Source organism: Acinonyx jubatus, chromosome E1 (assembly GCF_027475565.1).
Source record: "Acinonyx jubatus isolate Ajub_Pintada_27869175 chromosome E1, VMU_Ajub_asm_v1.0, whole genome shotgun sequence".
Taxonomy (NCBI): Eukaryota; Metazoa; Chordata; class Mammalia; order Carnivora; family Felidae; genus Acinonyx; species Acinonyx jubatus.
Window position 1 is genome coordinate 34,346,478 of NC_069397.1, and position 19,168 is coordinate 34,365,645.

Here is a 19,168-nt window from a genome sequence, read left to right on the forward strand (position 1 = left end):
TAGGGCTCCTCTCCCGTCTCCTTTCTCTGCTCAGAGTTCAGTCAGAACCCACTCCCTCCTCTTGCCCCCCAGCTCCCGACTCCCACCGCCGCAGCCCCCTCCCACCCGGCTGTCACTGGGGTGTGGACGACACTAAACAATCTCCCTCCAAGCCCTTGGCTCCTCACCCAGAGAGCCAACCTGCCTGATAGCATTCCCGGGATGGCCGGCCTCCAGCTCAAATGCAGCACTCCAAAACAAACCCTCCCACCCCCTCCATCAAACCTGCCCCTTCCCGGACGGCCAGCTCCATCACCCTCCAGAATTCTGTCTTGGCTCCTGGGAGTTATCTAGGATTCCTGTGGGCCCTCATCCCTCCAGCAGCAGGTGCCGGCCCCCGCCCCCTTGTCCTTTCCACCACCACCATACTTGGGGCCCTCGCTGCCTCTGGTCTGAAGGACAGAAATAGCCTCTGGGCCTCTCCCTCGACCCAGCCCGCACCCACTGGAATCTCTGGCTTCCTTCAACACAGCTGGGCTCACATCACTCCTGCTCAGACACCTCGGTGCGGGTGGGGGTGGGGGTGGGAGGCAACATGACTGTCCTCCGAGCGTCCCACGCCACCCTGTGCTCCTCCAGGCTAGGTTGCCGGATTTCCCCTTAATCCTTCCATCGAGGCCTCTCTGCACCAATCCCGCCTAGCTTTCAAGGACCCCTCTCAACAGCCACCTCCTTTGTGAAGCCCTTCCAAGCCCCCAGCTGGGTGTGAGCATCTCTCCTCTGTCCCCAGAAGCCTCCCTTACGACATTTGGCATAATCGTCCATGAAGCAGAACTTTTTCGGCTAGAACCTACATTTCTCCGGTGCTTCTGGTGCTTCTGGCTCTGTCCCCCGCCCCCTGCCATTCTGCCATCCTATTCTGGCATGCTGTGCACAGGAGGAGGTGTTTGCTGAGCCGCAGGAGCCTATAGGACCAGAGGACGCCTGAAGGAATGTGAGCACCCCGTTAGCCAGCCATCTCCAAAACAGCACCCATTCCCCACCCCCCCACATCTGGAGAGACTTTGGAAATCGGGGGCCAGGACGGCTCTAAAAGGATCATCCCCCCCCCCCCCCGCCCCCCAGTTCTGCTTGGCTCAGCCTCAGCTCCTGAGACAGGGCTCCTCTGTCTGGAGGCCAAGAACTGCTAGAAGGCCCAAGGGATAGACTTGGGGTGGGAGGTGTCCATAAACCCTTGTCCTCGAAGGCCACATGTGGGGTGTCCCTGCACGTGTGTATTTTCTGGGGAGAGAGTCCCCAGTTTTCAGCAGAATCCCAAAGGAGTCTGTGAATCCCTTCAAAGTTAAGACCTGCCACATCTGGATTTCCACCCCCCCCCCCACCCCACTCCACCCCCAACTTCCCTTGCCTTGAACAGCTGACCTCACTCACTTATAAATAGAAACCCTCCCTGGACACGTATCTAGAGTGACAGGATGGGTCCAGAGTCTGAGCAACGAACAGGATCGTCACCTGCCCTGTCCTCTGCTGGCCCGAAAGGCAGTCTACTCCGGACCCTGCCTCTCTCTCTCGTTGGCAGCCCAGAGACCCACTGGGCCACATGCCCCTCCCCCACCTCTCTCTGTTGTCCCTCCTCTAGAATGTGAAGTTAACCTCTGCCCTCAGCACCCCGGAGCTAGGAAAGGGGTGATTAGGAAGCTCCTATGTCCCCAAGACCCCCTCCCCGCACCACCCCCACTCCTCCTGGAGCAGCTTGGCCCCAGGGCAGACGCCGGCAGAGACAGACTCTCTTCTGAGCTCCAGCAGCCTGCTAGGTACGCCCCAGGATGGCCCACGGATGCCTTGTACGCAACGTCCTGCAGCCCCAATCTGCTCAAGGCCCAGTGCTCCCACCCTAAGCAGAAACCTGGGTCTTGTCCTTGCTGTGTCCTCCCCCCAAATCTCCAATTGGTGTCGAGTCCTGCAGATTCAGCCACCTGCCAGCTGTCCCCGGCCCTCTTCCCTCCACTTCCAAGGACAGAGATGTATGAACTGTTTGGACCACTGCAGTAGCCCTCTCCTTGGCCGCCCTGCTTCCTGTCTCCCCTCCTTGGCTCCACAGAATGTCTATTGATAGAGCACAAACCTGCTTGTATCACTGACCCGCTTAAAACATTTCTGGGGAACCTATCACCTTCAAGAAAAAACTCCTTCCTATCCCTCTCAGGACCTGGCCCTGAATTTTTTTCCAAACTGGTCTCTTGTCACTTGTCCATCCTGGCCCCCAGCCTGTGCCCCACTCATTCTGAACTTCTCACAAATCTCTCAGTTTTGGTGTTTGGTGCCTCTGACCCCTCCCCCCATCTTGTGCCCTACACCCCCCCCCCCTTTTTGCTGGCTACACCTCGCTCTTCCTGCAGACTCTGCTCCCAGATCACATCCTGCGCGGGGCTCTCCCTGAATCCCTTCCCTGGTCTGGATCCCAGACTACTCCGCACGTCTGTCTCTGAGCACATACTGCATCAAGTAAATATAACTGTTCACTTGCCGATGACCTCTCTGAGAGGAAGAACGCAGTGTCCTAGGCCCAGTGTGTGTACGTCTCTTCCTGACCCCACAGTCAGTGACATCATGCTGCTAGCTTGACATGGGTCATGGTGACAGCATTTACACCATGGTAATTGGTCAACACTATAAACACCACAAATCAAGATGTTTTTCCCCAACTCTGATGCACAGGAAATGTGTGTGGGAGGGAGGAAGGAAGGAAGGAAGGAAGAAAGGGATGGATGAGAGAAGGATGGCTGGATGGATGGAAGGAGATGGGGAGGGATGGAAGGGGGGATGGAGGGATGGGTGAAGGATGGATGGATGGCTGGATGGAAGGAGAGGGGGAGGGATGGAAGGAGAGAGGGCGGGATGGATAATTCACAATAAGTTCCTTGCTCCATATTCTGCTGTCTCATGGATGGGGCACACGCATGCTTGTCCTCCATCAGGTGACACTTCTGTCCTCAAGTCACATTCTTGCTCCCTTCTCAGTGTCCCCTGTCCTTGTCCTCCTTACCAGTCCCTCTGGGAGAAACAGTCCTGCGGGTCTCACCAGCCAGTGGGTGAAGGGGTGGGGGAAGCAGGAGGCCATGGACAGCGTGGGGCCTACCTTGGGTTGGGTATGACAAAATGGAGGCTTCCTCTGTTGGTAGAGAGGGGCAGGAGGGTGTCACCATCCCTGGCAGGAACACCGAGTGGGGGGTAAGGTAGGTGACAGTAGGAGAGGACAGGCCTGGGGAGGGCAGCAGCCATGGGCGGGGAAGAGGGCTGGGCCCCTCGCTGGGGATCCCCAATACCGGGATCCTCTCCTGACCAATACCGGGGTCCATGGACATGGTCGCCTCGTTCAGGGTGCTGCAGGGAGACCACGAGTCACTGTGGCTCCTCTCCTCTGTTGCCACATCCCCTCAGGTGCCCCCCCAACTTTGTTCCTCACCTGGTTCCCCTCTCCCTGTCTGGGAGGCTCCATTTGAGCCTGTGTCCCGAGCCCTGCAACCCCTCTCCGCATCTCTGTCTCTGTCACCCCGATGTCTCTGTGCCTCCATCTGTCTGTCTCGTCCCCGAGTGTCCATCGCCCCCTCCGTAGCTCTGTCCCTCTTGTCCTTGCGTCTCCGTCCTCCCGTCTTCGTGCCTGCCTCTCTCCCCCCAGGTCTTCATCTTGCTCTCTGGGACCCCCTCTCCCGGTCTCCGTCTCCCTCTGAGTCTCTGTCTCTCTGCCCCCGCATCTCCTCACCCACCTCCTGGCCCCCCTCCGCCTGCTCAGGCTCCGAGGCGCAGATGGCAGGACGTTCACGCCGCAGTGCCTGCAAGCACAGGGCCGTGGCTGCTTCTGGGACTTCTTCCCCGGCCCCTGAGGCTGCGGAGAGCAGTCAGTCACCTGCCCGGCCTGCTGGGGACTCCCACTCACCCCTGTGGGGCCCGCGCAGCGACCAGGTACTGAGACAGACCCCTCCTGGGAGCAGACGCTGCGCCACCACCAGGGGGGACCCCCTGCTGCTGAGGGCTTGGTGGGGGGTGCCCCCTGCTTTCCTCAGGAACTTGGGCAAGGAGATGCTGCAGGCACCCCTGACGGATGGCTTTTATTTCCCCCCCAAGGGGGTGTCCTTCTTGACGTCTAACCGAAAGGCTTCCTGCTGCCGCTTCATCGGCCCTCGGTCTCCGTGACTCAGCTTCTCCCCAGCGCGGTCAAAGCCTCCGCCAGCAGCGTCCGCTAGGGCACGTGGCGGGATGCAGCGCCCCCCAGGGAGAGGGACACCTGACCACGGCTAGAACTGGGGGAAGGGAGGGGAGGCTGAGGTCCAGGCTCACGGAGCCGGGGTAACGGGAGGTCAGGGGCTGCCCTCACCAGCCTGGCAGAGTGGAGCACCTCTCCCCAGGGGGCCGGCTGAGCGGGCGTGTGCACACACACCATGCCCCGTGCGCCCAGACACAACACGCCTACCGCGGTGCCGTACTCCCCACCTGCTGGAGCCGCAGCCGGCGTCCTGCCCCCTCCCCACACCTCACCTCCAAAAAGAGGGAATCCGGCATAGCCACCTGGGGGGAGGCGGAGCCCTGAGGCAGGAGGAAGGGGTGCCAACATGGTGTGACGGTGATGGAGGCGGGGCTGGGGCCGGCGTGCCCCTGGCTGGACAGGGCAGCTGGGTTAGGCGCTGAGCGTGCACCACGTGAAAGGCACGGAGGTCGGCAGGGTTGGGGAGGGGGCTCTGATCCCCCTGAAAAGTGACCGTCTCATATCAGCTCCAGCCCTGGCTTGGACCCAGACCCTCCGTCCCCCTCCGCCATGAGCACCACCTGGCCCGTGTCGCCAGCGCCTGCCCCGCCCCCACCCCCTCCGCACACCCCTTCAGTTCTGTATCAGGAAAGGTCAAGTTCTGGCAGCCCAGTCCCCTGCCCCAGCCTCCGGGAGGCAGGAACACCCAGGAAAGAGCACAGAAGGGCCTGGAGGAACACCTGCCTCCCTCCTTTCCCGAGAATCAGCCAAGGGGGGTGACTGGGAAGGCCAAACCGGGACTAAGGGCCACCTTCTGGAAGGAGCCCTGTTGGGAAGCCCGGCCCCAGTCAGCGCGGGGGGTCGAGGGCAGGGGTGGGGGTCCCCCAGATCACCCTTCGCATACTTGCACAGCCCTGGGAGTGAGAACAGCCACCTCCCGTTCAGCCCAGATCCCATCTGCTCGCAGCCATCGGCCCCACGACACAAGCCTGCTCCCTCTTCCACATGACAGCCCTTCAAATATTTGAAGACAGCTCGCCTGTCCCCGCTGAGCCTCCTCTTCTCCTGACTAAACATCCCGGTTCTTAGAACGATTCCTCAAACGCGATGGTTTCAAGTCTCTTCAGCATGCTGGGCGTTCTCATCCACCCAGCCGCCCCACTCACAGCAAGGCCCCCGGAATGAAGGCCGGGAGCAGATGGCCTCCCTCCCTACCGGCCGGGCCTCAGCTCCACCAAGGCGCCTCTACCGACCCTCTCCTCCTCGCCCCTACCTGCTGCCAGTCGGTCACACTCCCAGTTACTGAGTCAGGTGGATGCTGGGGGGGACCCAGCACTGGGCTGGGGGATCCCCCAACACCTTCTCTCCCCTCTGTGTCTTCTCCAAAGACCCAAATCTCTTCCAACGACTTGTCCCTCCAGAGAGGCCTTACCCACACCTGAGGCTCCTCACTCACTCACATCCCTCAAAGCCCACCTCCTCTGGGAAGCCTTCCCAGATAGAACAGGCTCAGCTCAGACCCTGCCCCTGCCCTGGGGCCACCTCCAAACACACAGACTGCGTGGCATTCATCGGTTTTCACCGTCCAAAGTCTCCACACATTGGTGCACCTCCTTTCTGTCCTCCTCCCCGCCATCAGGCTAGCAGCATGGAGAGGAAATGGGACCCGGGGGCGGGAGGGGAGGAAGGCAGAGGGTCTCCAGGTCCAGGGCCCGTGCCCTTGCACATGCCCCTACCTGTTCATGGTACTCGATGCCCATGCTGAGGGTGTTGACCAGGATAGCAATCATGATTCCCCGACCAAAGTACTTGCTGTCCACGATCTTCCGGAAAGTGTCACAGATCAGCCTCCAGAAGGCCAGCACAGAGTTGGGCTCTGCGTCCAGCCCTAGACTCTGTCGGTGCCGGCTGTGAGGGTCCCGGAGATCACCGTGCTGGGCGTCTTGTGTGAGCTCATACACTGCCTCGCTGTCTGAGTCAGGCATCTCGTGGCCGGCGAGCTCCACCTGCCCTGCCCCTGCCCGGGCACAGTAGGGGCAGCTGTCTGGGCCACAGGCTCCACTGTCCGCCTTCAAGCAAGGGCTGGAGATCTTGCAAGAGCTTTGGCAGGCGCCTGGGACAACAGGAGGGTAGAGGTTAGAGGCTGCTGGGTTTCCTACGTGGGGCGGCCCTTCCCTCACAGCACATATAAAATGAGTTAGGTGGGGCGCCTGGGTGGCTCAGTCGGTTAAGCGTCCAACTTCGGCTCAGGTCATGATCTCACGGTCCGTGAGTTCGAGCCCCGCGTCGGGCCCTGTGCTGACAGCTCGGAGCCTGGAGCCTGCTTCAGATTCTGTGTCTCCCTCTCTCTCTCTGCCCCTCCCCTGCTCATGCTCTGTCTCTCGATGTCTCAAAAATAAATAAAAACATTAAAATAAAATAAAATAAAATAAAATGAGTTAGGAAGTTAGGGGTTCTTTCAATGGTGGGGGTTCTAGGCACTTCATGGGCCAGGAGTACTTAGTGCCGGCAGTGTGGACAGTCCTGAGCAACAGAATGCCCCCAAATACCGATAGCATTCTACTGACAGTCATTGTTGGGTGTCCTGGGCTTTGGCAGGTGGCCTTGATGTCCTCTGAGGTCCTGGGCAGCTCTCCTGTCCTGGGAGCCTTTAGCAAGGAGCCTAAACCATCTCTCCTTCCCGTGAAAGCCAGCCCTGCACCAGCACTGCTCTGAGTAGCATTTTCCAAGGGATTCTTATGACACACACCCGCAGATGTGTGCTCACGTACACACACACACACACCGGACACACGCACGCACGTGCACTGGCCATTTGCATACACACATGTACTGTGTGCGTATACGTACTGTTTGGGAACCACACACACCTGCACAGCTGACCACGAGCATGCACAGATACATGCACGTGATACAATGCACATGTGGGCACGCGTCCTGACCAGACAGGGGCACCACCCTTGCGTGTGCACCCATTCGACTACACATATCAGACACACGTGTACATAGACACGCACGAACATCAAACACGTGCGTGCACATGGCCACATACACACACTGGACGCCTTCCTGCACACACACATGCACATACATACACGCCAGACCACACACGCTCATGCACACAGTGACCTATCCCAAGACGCCAATCAACGTCCATTTAAATCGGCTTTGATCATAGAATCTGAGAGCTGAAGGGCACCTCGGAGGGCATGCAGGGAAAAACACGTACATGAAGTGAAGGTGCCTAGCTCGGGGCCCAGCCCCTAGTAAGCACCCAATAACATTCCCCCTTCTGACTGCACCCAGGAAGGTTCGCCAGCAACCGTGGTGGCCCCCGCCCTGCCTTCTACACAGGACGGAGCTGAGACACACATGCACGTGACTGGCTTACGTCCCATGGCAGGGTAGCGGAAAAGCTGGCACGGGCAGCGTTCGCACGGCATTCCGCACCGGCACCTTCCTGTCCCAGCCCACGTTCCCGCATGACTCCCACACGTATCCCACTGCTCCTACGTGCCACAGCCTTCCCGAATCCCAGGCCCTGGGCTTCGGCTGCAGTGCGTCTGTCTTCGGAGGAGGGCCCGCCACCCCTGTCTGACGGGGGGGACGCCTACAGGCAGGGAGTGTCTCACTTCCCCTGTGACGCTGGGTGTTCCTCCCACCAGACTAGCAACCCCCTGAGAACTTCCTGCTCCGGGCCCCCGGTCTCCCTGTGGGGAGGGAATGAAAGTCGTGTTTACAAATCTCCTTAGCAGTGGGGTGGGGGTGGGGGGCACTGCTGGCCACAGTCACACATCATTGCCCCTCTGGGCCTCACAATGTAGTGTGTGGGCCTCAGCGTCAGGTGGCCCTGAGGTCACCCCTCCCCAGTGGCACAACCTTGGGCAAGCCAAGCAACCTCTTCGAGCCTCCTTGTCCTCATCAGTAAAATGGGGACAACAAGAAAGCTCAGCATCTACACTGTTGAGAGGATCCGATGGGATTCCGTCCGCAGAGCATGGGATAGGCACTCAGCAATCGGTCGACACCCGTTGACCTCATAGAGCAGAGATCGGGTGCTCATTACGTGATCGATATTGTTCCCATTACAACGTGGGAATTAAGATTCCCGTTTTAGCAGATGAGGCCATTAGGGCTCAAAGACGCGACGGGACGGCTCGAAGGTCCCAAGGCCTCAAGTGGCAGAACGGAAATCAGAGGCCTGTCCTTGGGACGCCAGGCCCCCAACCCTCTCCGGGACCCCACCTGGCCCCCGGGCAAGGGTCCCAGCATGCCCCACCCAGAGCGCTCACCTGTGCTCTGTGTCTCGAGCAGCTTGTGCATGGAGCTGTAGGGCCCGGGCGGGATGTTGAGGCTGGTGAGGGTGGGGGGTCCGGAGGTGGGGGCCGCCTCCACTAGCGCCTTCTCCTTCAGCATCTCTGGGGGAGGGCTGGTGTGCACCGTGGGGTACACCTTCCCGCTGCCCACGGTCCTGCCCGACGCCTCGGACGGCGATCTGGGAGGGGGTGCCTGACAGCGGACCGGCTCCAGGCGGCAGTCGGCGTGGTAGAAGCTGTGTACGGACTCTGCGCCCCCCGGGGGGCCCCCGGAGAGGGCGGGCGTCGAGGGCGGTGGCAGCATCAGCCGGCGGGCCCCGTTGGCATCCCTGTCCTGGATCTCTGGGCTGGCCCGGGGGGCCCGCAGCGTCCCGTTGCCCAGGTGGTAGTGGTGGTGATGGTGGTGGTGGTGGTGAACCAGGTGGTGGACAGACGGACGGCGGTGGGAGCGAGAGCAGCTGCCGCCGGGCTGGGGCTCCTGGCCACCGCGCGGCACGGGGCTGCTGAGCAGCCCGGCCCGCACACCCGCCGCCCGGGAGACCTGGGCCAGCCTGCGGGCCGCTTTACGGAGGACATACACCAGGTACTTCAACAGCTCCTCGTAGCAGCTGCCTGGCTCCGAGAAGCTGGCCAGGGTGCTGGCATTGGACAGGAAGCGCACGCGCTGCTCCCGCATCAGCTGGCTCTCCCGCTGCTTGGTCTCTGAAAACTGCGTGGCGATCACCACCAGGCACAGGTTGATCATGAAGAAGGAGCCCACCTGTTGGGGTGGGGACAGGAAGAGGAGATATCCTGAAGAAAAGGGCACCGCTGCCGCGGCCGCGTACTCCCGTGCCTCTCCCCTCCCCCAGCCGGGCGATGGCCCGGACCCTGACCCCTGCAGGCTAGCCAGGCTGCCGCTCTTGAATTCGCCCGCGCTCCCTCGTCCCCCACCTCCCTGCCTCAGTTTCTCCGGGACTCCTGGATGGCATCGCTGGGACAACAATCCAGAATGAAGGAAATGAATATTTATGGTGACAAGGCAGATTTTTTTTTTTCTAGATTGTGTCCTAGTAATTATGATAATTAGCTTCACTAGTATGATTCCAGAGAGCTGTTTGGAAGATTCTTCACGGAGAGTGTGGGTGGAAACTAGGCCCCTTACCTCCCTGTCTGCTTCCGTCCCCTCCCCCCAGCCCAGGGAGAGAAGCACAGTGAGAAGACCACGCTTCCCAGAGGTGCTGGCCTCACTCCGCAGGTGGCAGGTGACGGTGGGGGAGGGGAAGAGGCCCCAGGCGTGGCCCCCCCTTCCACATGCAGGGGTGGCAGGGATAGCCTGGAGGGTTTGCTTTTTCTCAGAGCCTCTGCCTGTCACCAAGAGCTGCCTTAGTCTGTCTCCACCTCTCTCTGGAGATTGTCCTAAATCCTGAGTAGATTTTTTTTTTTTACGATGTTTACTTATTTTTGAGACACAGAGAGAGACATAGCATGAGTGGGGGAGGGGCAGAGAGACGGAGGGAGACACAGAACCCAAAGCAGGCTCCAGGTTCTGAGCTGTCAGCACAGAGCCCGACGCGGGGCTCGAACTCACGAGCTATGAGATCGTGACCTGAGCCGAAGTTGGACGCTGAGCCGACTGAGCCACCCAGGCGCCCCAGTCCCGAGTAGATCTTAATCTCCGTCTTCGTCTCTTTCTCTCCATATCTGTCCCTCTCTCTCTGGCTCTGTCACTGGCCTCTTGGTGACATGGAGAAGGGCTGGACTTGGAGTCCGTAGCTAGGCTCAGCGTTCTCATTTAGGAGGTGGGACCACACCCTCTCCACTCCACCACCCCCCCCCCCGCCCCCCGCCCCAGTGCATTATGAGGATTAAGCAGGTAGCAGATGTCACAGCACACATCAACCCCAACGCCCACCCAGCGAGATTAATCCATGGCACCCGCAAAGCCCGTGACGGGGCAGGCCAATGAAGACAAGTGGGTTTCCTCTCTATAAAATAGAGATGATAACAGGACCGTGGTGAGGATTCGATGCACCAGCACAGAAAAAGTGCTTAGAGCAGGACTGGCGCAGAGTAAATGCTCAATAAATATTAGCTGTAAGTAGAAGCAGTTTAATTATTAACTATGAATGCTGGTGACTAAAACTATTAAATATTGCTACTTTTGCCTCTGCCTTCTGCCCTCAGGAAGACTTGGGATTTCTGAGCTGGAAGGAACAAGAGGTCAGGCACTGTTACTCAACACAGGGTGATGGGAACGGGGGGGGGGGGGTGGTAACAGTCCTCTGTTTGGGGGACAGTCATTTCAGGATGTTTGCCAGCTCTCCCCAGCCCCCCAACAAAACGCCAGCGGTGCTCCCCTAGACCCCGTAGGAAACAGGACCACCCTTTGCCATTTCCAAATGCCCCCTGAGAGAGGTGATGCCAGCTTGGGTTGAGAATCGCCCTTTTTACTGAGGCCTAAAGTGGGGCTGGAGGCCTCATGGGGAATGACTTTGCCAGAGGTCGTAAGTGGTAGTAAATGATAGAACCCAGCCTCGACCTTGGATTTCCTCCTGACTCCTCATGACAGGTGCCCTCTCTCTCTGCCTGCCTCTCTATGGGACCCGTCCTGAGAGCCAGAACTTCAGACCCAGGAGGCCTTCCCCTCTCTGGGCGCCCCACCCTGTGTCCCCAGGATCCCTCATCCCCACAGGGGCCCAAGGAGCACTCACGATGATGAGGAGGATGAAGTAGATAAAGTTGTAGAAGGAATGAGCATCCATCACGAAGTACATGATGTCGACCCAGCCCTCCAGCGTGATGACCTGGGGAGAGTGCAGAGGGACAGGCTGGTTTGGGGCCCCCTAAAGCCTCCTGCGGCCCCCTCGGAGGCCCCGACCCCATCCCAGCCCTGAGGACGGCCGCTCTGAGGCCAGACTGCATCCTGGCGCTTGCACTCTGGGGAACCTCCCCGTGCCCAGGCCACCCCACCTGGAAGATGGCAATCCAGGCATAGCCGATGTTGTCGAAGTTGATGGCGCCCTTGAAGGGGTTGTGCTCCCCTGCGGAGCAGTTGGTGTAGTACTGGTTCCAGTTGACGCAAGTGGTGTTGCTGGAGCTGTTGTAGGCCTCGTAGTCCAGGCCGCAGGGGGGGCCGCCGCCACCCTCCCCGCGCAGCGTGGGCACACTCCTGCACGAGCGCATGCCGTTCTCCCGCGGCTGGGAGCAGATGAAGGGGTTCTCGTCCTCATTCTCCGTCTGGTAGTAGCGCTCCAGGTCCACGCTCAGGGGGCTGCAGAGGGGACAGGGAGGAGCTGGGGGCGGGGGGCTTCCAGGGAGAGGGCCCAGGACGGATGAGCCGCGTGGGCGCGCTGAGACCCGCAGGGTGAGCAAGGCAGGGGGCAGAGCCGGGCACACACCAGGCAGGGGCAGGGGCCTGTGGGTGTAGGTTGGAGGGCACCAGGAGTGTGCGGACTGAGTGTGCAACTCCAGAGTCGGGCTGATGGAAGGTAACGTCCCAGACGGATGGTTTTCCCACGCGGCTGCACATGAGGCTCATTGTGGAGCCTGTGCGGCTCCCCACGCCCGTGCTGAACCCCAGACGGAGGAAATCAGAGTCTGTGGGGGGCGGGACCCAGGCCGCGGGGACTCCAATGCGTAGCCAAGTTTGAGAACCAGACATGGCACCGGTGTGAGGACGGAAATGTCAACGGCAACGGGGACTGAGGTCGGGCGGCCCCCCCCCCTCCCCGCAACCACTCCCAGGTCACGCCCACTCTGGGCAACACTCACAGGCTGAAATTCTCCGGCAGGAAGCACCGGTTACGAAGGAGCCCTGCCCACAGCTGGACGCCAACGATGCCAAAGATGAAGAAGACGAAGAAGCAGAGCAGCAAGACGTTGCCCAGCATGGGCAGTGTGTCCAGCAGCAGCGTGACAAGGATGCGCATGCCTGTGGGGCAGAAGCCACGCTGGGGGGGGCCAGGCAGCACTCCCAGAGGAGGCCCTTCGGGGCTTCCGGGGCACAGACAGCCGGCTCAAGCTGGCGGGGAGACCGGTAGACGCCTCTAACTCCACCGGCAGCCCCGGCAGCCCCCAGCCCCTGCCCACTACCCGTCCTGGCCCATCCGTAGTAATCAGGGCACGGTACCACCAAGGATGAGACACAGAGATGGAGGTTTCCAGAGCTCTCTCCTGCACTGTTCCCCACCTAACTCCCCACATCATCTCAGCTTACAGAGGAGGATCGAGGATGCCCAGAGGACTGACATGACTTGTCCAGCATCACAGAGCTGCCCAGCTTTCTGTCCCTGGATCCTACCCCCCAACACACACACACACACACACACACACACACACACACACTCTTCTCCTACTTCCTTCTCTCACCCAACACAGTCACCTGACCTTTCTAAGTTATCACCACTGTAGTCACTGGGGAAACTGAGGCAGGGAACTCCAGGAGGGACATCAGCTGACAGGCTCTCACTCTGAGAGCCATCCCTTCAGCAGGAGTCCAGATGCCCCCGAGCTTCACCATGGTTCTGAGCCCCCTGCCCCTAGTCCATTCTCTGCTTGATACAGATCCCCACATCGGGACGCGAGGAGACACAAGGCCATCTTTCCAAGTGGCCATCAATTAACAAGTCCCTCTGCAGGAACAGCCACCACAGCTGTGCCCCAACAAGCCTTGTTGGAGATACTGCCCTCCCTCCCCATTCCAGGTCTGGGACCACCCCCACATGGTCTGAACCAACCCCCGGGCCATTAAGCCCTTGTTAAGCACAATGACCGGTTTGACCCCCAAAGTGCCACTCGTGGCCCCCTGCCCCTCCAGGGAAAAAGCTTCTAAGCAGCAGCCAATTAACCCTCTTGGTGACTGCAGCCGCCCTGCCCAGCCATTCTGGCCCGGACTTCTCACTCAGTCCCTCACCACCACCACCACCCCCCGCCCCCAGCCCTCCAGCCCCATCCTCCTTCGGCTCCTCTGTGCTCCAACTGAGATCAATTCCTCAGGGTTTGCATTAAGGGAATTACACCGGTGGTTAGACAGCGGCCTATAAATCTGCCAGCCATCACCTGGGGTGGGAGCGGGGGTGATAGCCTGTCCCTCGTCCAGAACTTCCGTTAACACTAACACCCCAGCACACCGAGCAGCTCTGCCCACCCGAAAGCAGCCGCATCTCATACACACACACACACACACACACGCACGCGCACATGCGCACGCACACACGCACGCACCGCACCGCACAGGGGGCTGCTGCTACATCAGGCACAGAAACCCCCAAACATGCCCCTACCCCTCATTTCTGGAACTGCAGTGGAGACCATTTGCAGCTTGTGTAGGTTGGGGAGTTGCATAGGGGGCCTGAGTAAGAATGGGGGGGGGGGGTGGCAGGATGTAGGGGGAGCTAGGGCTGCCAAAGCTTGGCTGGCTCGGGAAACCAATGCGGTTTAATTTAGATAATGGTCCCGGCAGTCAGTTGCGGCAGTGGGTTGGAAGGGAGTGGGAAGGAGGAAGGGGACACAGGCGGAGCATGAGACATGGAGTGGCCTTGCTTTGAGAGAAGTCATGCTCGGTGTGGCCAGTGTGGGCTCACCAATGAGAACCAGACTGCGTGAGAGGCCGTTCTGGCTAGGAAAGGCCATTACACTTTGTCCCCACTCCTCCTGGCCTACCGGCCTCTCCTCATTCCCACTCTCCACCCCCCTTCCGCTGCAGGGAGTGATCTTTTAGCTGAAGGGAGGGGTCATCTGAGACATTTCTGAGACTGACCCCAAATCAGTCTGAAACAAGGGGGAGGGTCTTTCCCGCTAACTCTCCCAGTGCCACAGCCAGGTGTGGGGGCTCCATTCGGCTCCAGGGGCCCTGGTTCCCCCACCCCCATCCCGAGCCCTTCTCTGATGAGGTCTGCCTCAGAACGCCAGGCCTATGAGTGGTCAGAAGGTAGGGGTGGGGTCTGGGGGTTCCATATTTCCTCTTGGGGCTCCCTGTGCAGGGGCTGAGGGCCAAGGGGTCACTCACTGGGCACCCGGTTAATGGCCCTGAGCGGTCGCAGCACACGGACTGTCCTGACAGCTGAGAAGCTGACGTTCTGAAGGTCCAGCGAATACTCCAGCATCCTGCAGGGAGGGGCCCAAAGGGAGGCCCTTTGAGTCTGAGGCCGCCGTGGGGGTCAAAAGAGGTCAATGAGGAATCCTGCTGCGGTGGGGCAGCACAGCCTCTGACCCCTCCCCCACCTCCACCAAGGGGCCCTGAAGAGCCGGCTCTCTGTCTGGGGGCAAGGCCACCCCCAAGCCAAGGACAGCTCCCCATCAGAGAATAAACAGAGGAGGGGACGGATTCAGGGGCCATGGAATTCAGAAGTACAGGCTCGAGTGTCACAGGCACGGTCTCGCCCACCAGGACCGTCCAGGCTCGAGGGTCCGGACAGCCTCGGACCCTTAGTGGACAGCCAAGGAGAAAGCATCGTTGTAAGTGGGCTGGGCAGGGGCCGGGGGTGGGGGCCGTGCTGGGGCCTAGAACCCTGGCCCTGGGGTCGGGGCTGATCCTGGTCATTGCTCTCCCACCTCCAGCCCAGGCCCTCACCCTGCAATGACGATGAAGAAATCAAGCCGGTTCCAAGTGTCTCCCAGGTAACACTTTTTCCCGAAGATGCCCAAGGCCACCATCTTCACCACCATCTCCACGGCGAAGAAGGCAAAGATGAAGTCATCGAAGGCCTGACGTGGGGACAAGAGGTTTTGGAAACTGAGAAGGAGGAGGGGAAACCCCCTCCCCCCCCCCCGCCCCCGCCTGCCCCACGCACACACACTCACCTGCAGGATCCGGCAACGCTGCGAGTCACAGGCGATGTCCTCACATGGCCGGAACATGCCCAGGGTCACACAGTTGAGAAGGATAACCAACATGCTGATGCGCTCAAACCAGGTATCCAGGCAGTCAAGGAAACAGCTGGCCGGGGCTGGAGCCGTGCCCGCGCCTCGTGCCCCGCACCTGCCCTTGCGCCTCCCGCTCCACGACCCCCACCCCCCCAATCTGAGGTGGAGCCAGGTGCGAAGGGAGGACCCCGGCTCACATGTCTGACTGACCCCAGGTCCAGGCCCACCTTGGCCGTCACCCCACTGGACCCAGATTCCTCGGCGGTGCAGTAGGAAAAGCCACAAATACCCTGACTATTTGCACAAGCCACTCGGGGGATAAAATCGATCGAGCTTGTGGAAATGCCAGACACTGAGAGTGTGCTGCTGAATCTGAATCCTATTCTCCCTACCTCACAGGGAAGATGTGAGAAGCAAATGAGATAATGTATGTGAATGTGTGACACAAACCTAAAGTCGGATTATGCCTGCCTTACAGTTTACCAAGCACCTTCACGCCATGCCACATCTGAGGCTCGCAACAGCCCCGTGAGGTAGCGGGGGTAGACCATTTCCTTCCCCAGAACCCAAGCACCTGGAGGCCCAGAGGGCCAAAGTCATGTGCTGAAGGTCACGGGAGAAGCCAGGATGAGACTGAGGTGTCCAAGTCCCCCATCTGGGAGACTTGTTTCCATAGTTGCCCAGGCCTGTGGGGGAGGGGTCAGGGCTGTCCTGGCACCAGACAGACAGGCGGAACTAAACAACAGGGTCCTTCACCACGACACGGCCTCAGCCTGCCTCTCCCACCACCCACCAGCCCCCTGGCCCCCCGAAGCCCTCGGACACCTCCAAACACACTCACGCATTTAAGTAACGAGGACCCACTCCACATCAGGCCCTGTGCTAGACAGAAGTCCCCAGCCCACACAGAGTAGAACGTACCCTGCACACACAGGCCCTGAGTCTTTTCCACATAGTGGGTTTTATTAAGGGACTCACTTCCAGCCCATCAACAGGAGGATGTACAAAGCGGCTTCTGGACCTTAGAAGGTTCTGGACACCGGACTGACAAAGAAGTGAGCCAGCATCCTATTCTTCTCAAAGACAATGCAGAGTGGGGGAAACAAAGAGGCTAGAAAGGAGGAGAGAGTGGAGACTGGGCAGAGGAGGGGCCTCGGGGCTGGAGGTGAGGAGAGTGTCATGGCGGCCCATGGCATGACCCACGAAGCCAGACGATGGGGCGCAAAGGGCCTACAGCAGGTGGAATCTTCCTGTCAGGGCCCCACTTCTGGAGTGAGAAGGCTCTGTCAGGGAACCCTAGGGCTTTCCTCCCAGCTGGTCCCAGCCACCGCTCCCCATCTCCATCTTGAGGCTCAGGCCACCCCACTCTGCAACGGCCCGCCATGCCCTCAATCCCCCTCCCAGGCCTCCTCTGCCACCCAGGCGGTTTGCCTTCACATCCCTGCCCACTGACAGGCACCCACGTGGGCAGAGGCACTACAGTTTCCCCTGCCTCCACCTCCTCCTCACAAGAATAAGAGTAAAAAAAAAAAAAAATAGTTCTAGGTTTTTGGGGTAAGTAGATGGACGAGGTAAATAAAGAGTGCTCTGTTTCCATGGAGCTGTTTTCCAGAGTGGAGCCTGAGCCCAATGGATCTCTCCCCAGAATGGGGTCAGCCAGGGGTCACCTTGGAAAAAGGAGGATAGGGAGGGAGCTCTCTGAGGGTGATTATCGGGAAAGAGCAGGACACAATTACCTTCAAGAACCGGTCTGCCCGCCCCGAGCTACCCCCTCCTGTCCTCCACAGAAAGGGACCCATTTGAGCAGTTACCTCCACAAGGGGGAATGTGGGTAGTTCCGTTGGGAAAAGCTCCTGGAACACCTGTTTGGACCCCTCCAATGGCAGTGACTCCACCAAGCCATCTGTGCACTAGTCTTGTCTCCCTTGCTGAGGCAGGCACACTCTGATTTTACAGCTCGTACGAAGCTTACACTAGTGCCTGTCCCGTAGTCGATGGTCAATGCATTGGGAAAATGAATGAATGAATCAATCAAGCAAGCAAGCAAGCAAGCAATCAATCTCCCTGCTTAGAAACCGGGTGTATCTCCCCATTCATGTTTTCCTGCCTTGTCTGCCTCAACAGTGATAAATTGATAACTTGGGGTGGGCGTGGGGGGAGTGAGGGGCAGAAGTGACACCACAGAGGAGCTGGGACTCCTGTCCCCACCTTACACATGCTCACACTGGGGCCTCTTATAGCTAGGTTCTACCTCCAAATAACCCCATCTCCAGCTCTTAACCACAGAAACCCCCCCTGGCAATTTAGCTTTACTCCCAGGTACATCCTGTCTGCTCTCTACCTTCCCCTTTCCCTTCAGGGAAATGTAAACGGACAAGGGAAGACACCAAAGCAGGGGGAAATTTGGGACAGTCTGAACTGGGAAGTAATCAGTGGGGATGGGGGTCTTTCACCCTTCTCAGGGTAGGGCTTGTTTCCTTGGGAACATGGCCTTATGTCACTGTGTGATGTTCCTCTGTTGCCATAACAACGGGAGGATGTGTCACCAGGTGGTGTGGATTTGTTGCTATGGCAACTAAAAGGGACCCCTCACCCATGAACTCCCCTTAGCCAGACTGCTGTCTTGTCCTCATGCAGGGAAGGGAAAGCAGGAGGACCCACAGGTTATCAGGTTGGGGGGAAACCATGTGACAAATCCCCATGGCAACCAAGGGAACGGGGGACACTGGTTGCCATAGTGACTATGAGAGACCTGTGCGGTCACATGTCTACTGTTGCTATGGTGACTGTCCGGGCTGGAGTGGATCCCAAAGGGGGAGGTGGGTAGGAGAGGGGAGGCTTTCTTCTCCCCACAGCCCACCATCAAAAGCAGAGAAAAAGGAAATGGCAGGGCGAGGAAACACACTTCCATCCCTCCTCCTCCAGGAGGGAGAACTGGAGCATGTTATCTGCCCAACTGAGTCCTCTCCGTGGGGCTTTATCTAGTGCCCTTGCCTAGCCTGGCAGCTGTAAGGGAGAGGGGGGTGGGTAGAGGAGGGAGGAGGGGGGGCACCTCCAGGGGCACGTGGGGGCCCGGGTGTGACTGAGAAGGGAAGCAGGCCCTCCAGCTGCCCCCCTTCCCAACTGGGGCCTGGAAATCTGAGACTGCGCAGCACTGAGGAGGAGACGGGCCTGGACCCAGGAATCCTGGCCTCCCAGTATGAGTTGGGAAGGTGGGATCCCAGTCTGGTCCACCCTATGAGAGGCTGGCGTCTATGGGAAACGGCACTCCCAGGGGGTAGGGTGGGAGACGGGGGTTCGGCCATGTGGCTGGCACTGGGCAGGCCGAAAGGGGGATTCCCTCCAGCCAAGCCCCCACTCCCACAGCCTGTTCCCCAGTGGTCTCCTGCGCTCCAGCCTGTGGGCGTGCAGGGAGAGAGGTTTCCAGCTGAACTGAAAACTGAAGCCCAAAGAAAGGCAGCCGGCCCCACCCAGAGACAGAGACGTGAAGACCCAGAGACACAAGAGAGAGCCGGCCTGTTGGAATCTTTGGAAGGGGAAATAGGCCAGAAATCTGATTCAAATGTCTGTGACTGTGTGTGTGTGTGTGTGTGTGTGTGTGTGTGTGTGCGCGCGCGCGCGCACACACACGTGTGAGTAGTTGTGTCTGTCGCCACCCTGGCTGAGGCAGGCAGGGTGGGGTGAGGGCTGGGGCGGGAGCAGGCGAGGGGTGAGGGGGGGTTGAGTGGTGGGGGTAATCCCAGGAATGGCTCCAGCTGGCACCATGGGTGATGGGGAGTCCCCC

The 19,168-nt window shown here is 59.6% G+C and overlaps 1 protein-coding gene across 24 annotated transcripts in view; it reads right to left on the bottom strand.

Annotated features, from left to right (window-relative positions):
- CACNA1G (calcium voltage-gated channel subunit alpha1 G) overlaps positions 1–19,168 on the bottom strand; it is a 61,932-nt gene that overhangs the window by 38,450 nt on the left and 4,314 nt on the right. For 22 of the 24 annotated variants that reach the window (XM_027034091.2, XM_027034092.2, XM_027034085.2 and 19 more), the window contains exons 2-9: positions 15,322–15,433; positions 15,092–15,225; positions 14,528–14,625; positions 12,292–12,451; positions 11,491–11,791; positions 11,232–11,324; positions 8,515–9,298; positions 5,959–6,335 (exon numbers count right to left, since the gene is read on the bottom strand). In XM_027034091.2, the coding sequence (XP_026889892.2) occupies positions 5,959–6,335; positions 8,515–9,298; positions 11,232–11,324; positions 11,491–11,791; positions 12,292–12,451; positions 14,528–14,625; positions 15,092–15,225; positions 15,322–15,433 (2,059 nt within the window). The remainder of the gene's footprint in view (positions 1–5,958; positions 6,336–8,514; positions 9,299–11,231; positions 11,325–11,490; positions 11,792–12,291; positions 12,452–14,527; positions 14,626–15,091; positions 15,226–15,321; positions 15,434–19,168) is intronic. The other 2 variants (XM_027034080.2, XM_027034101.2) reach the window with 1 other exon arrangement.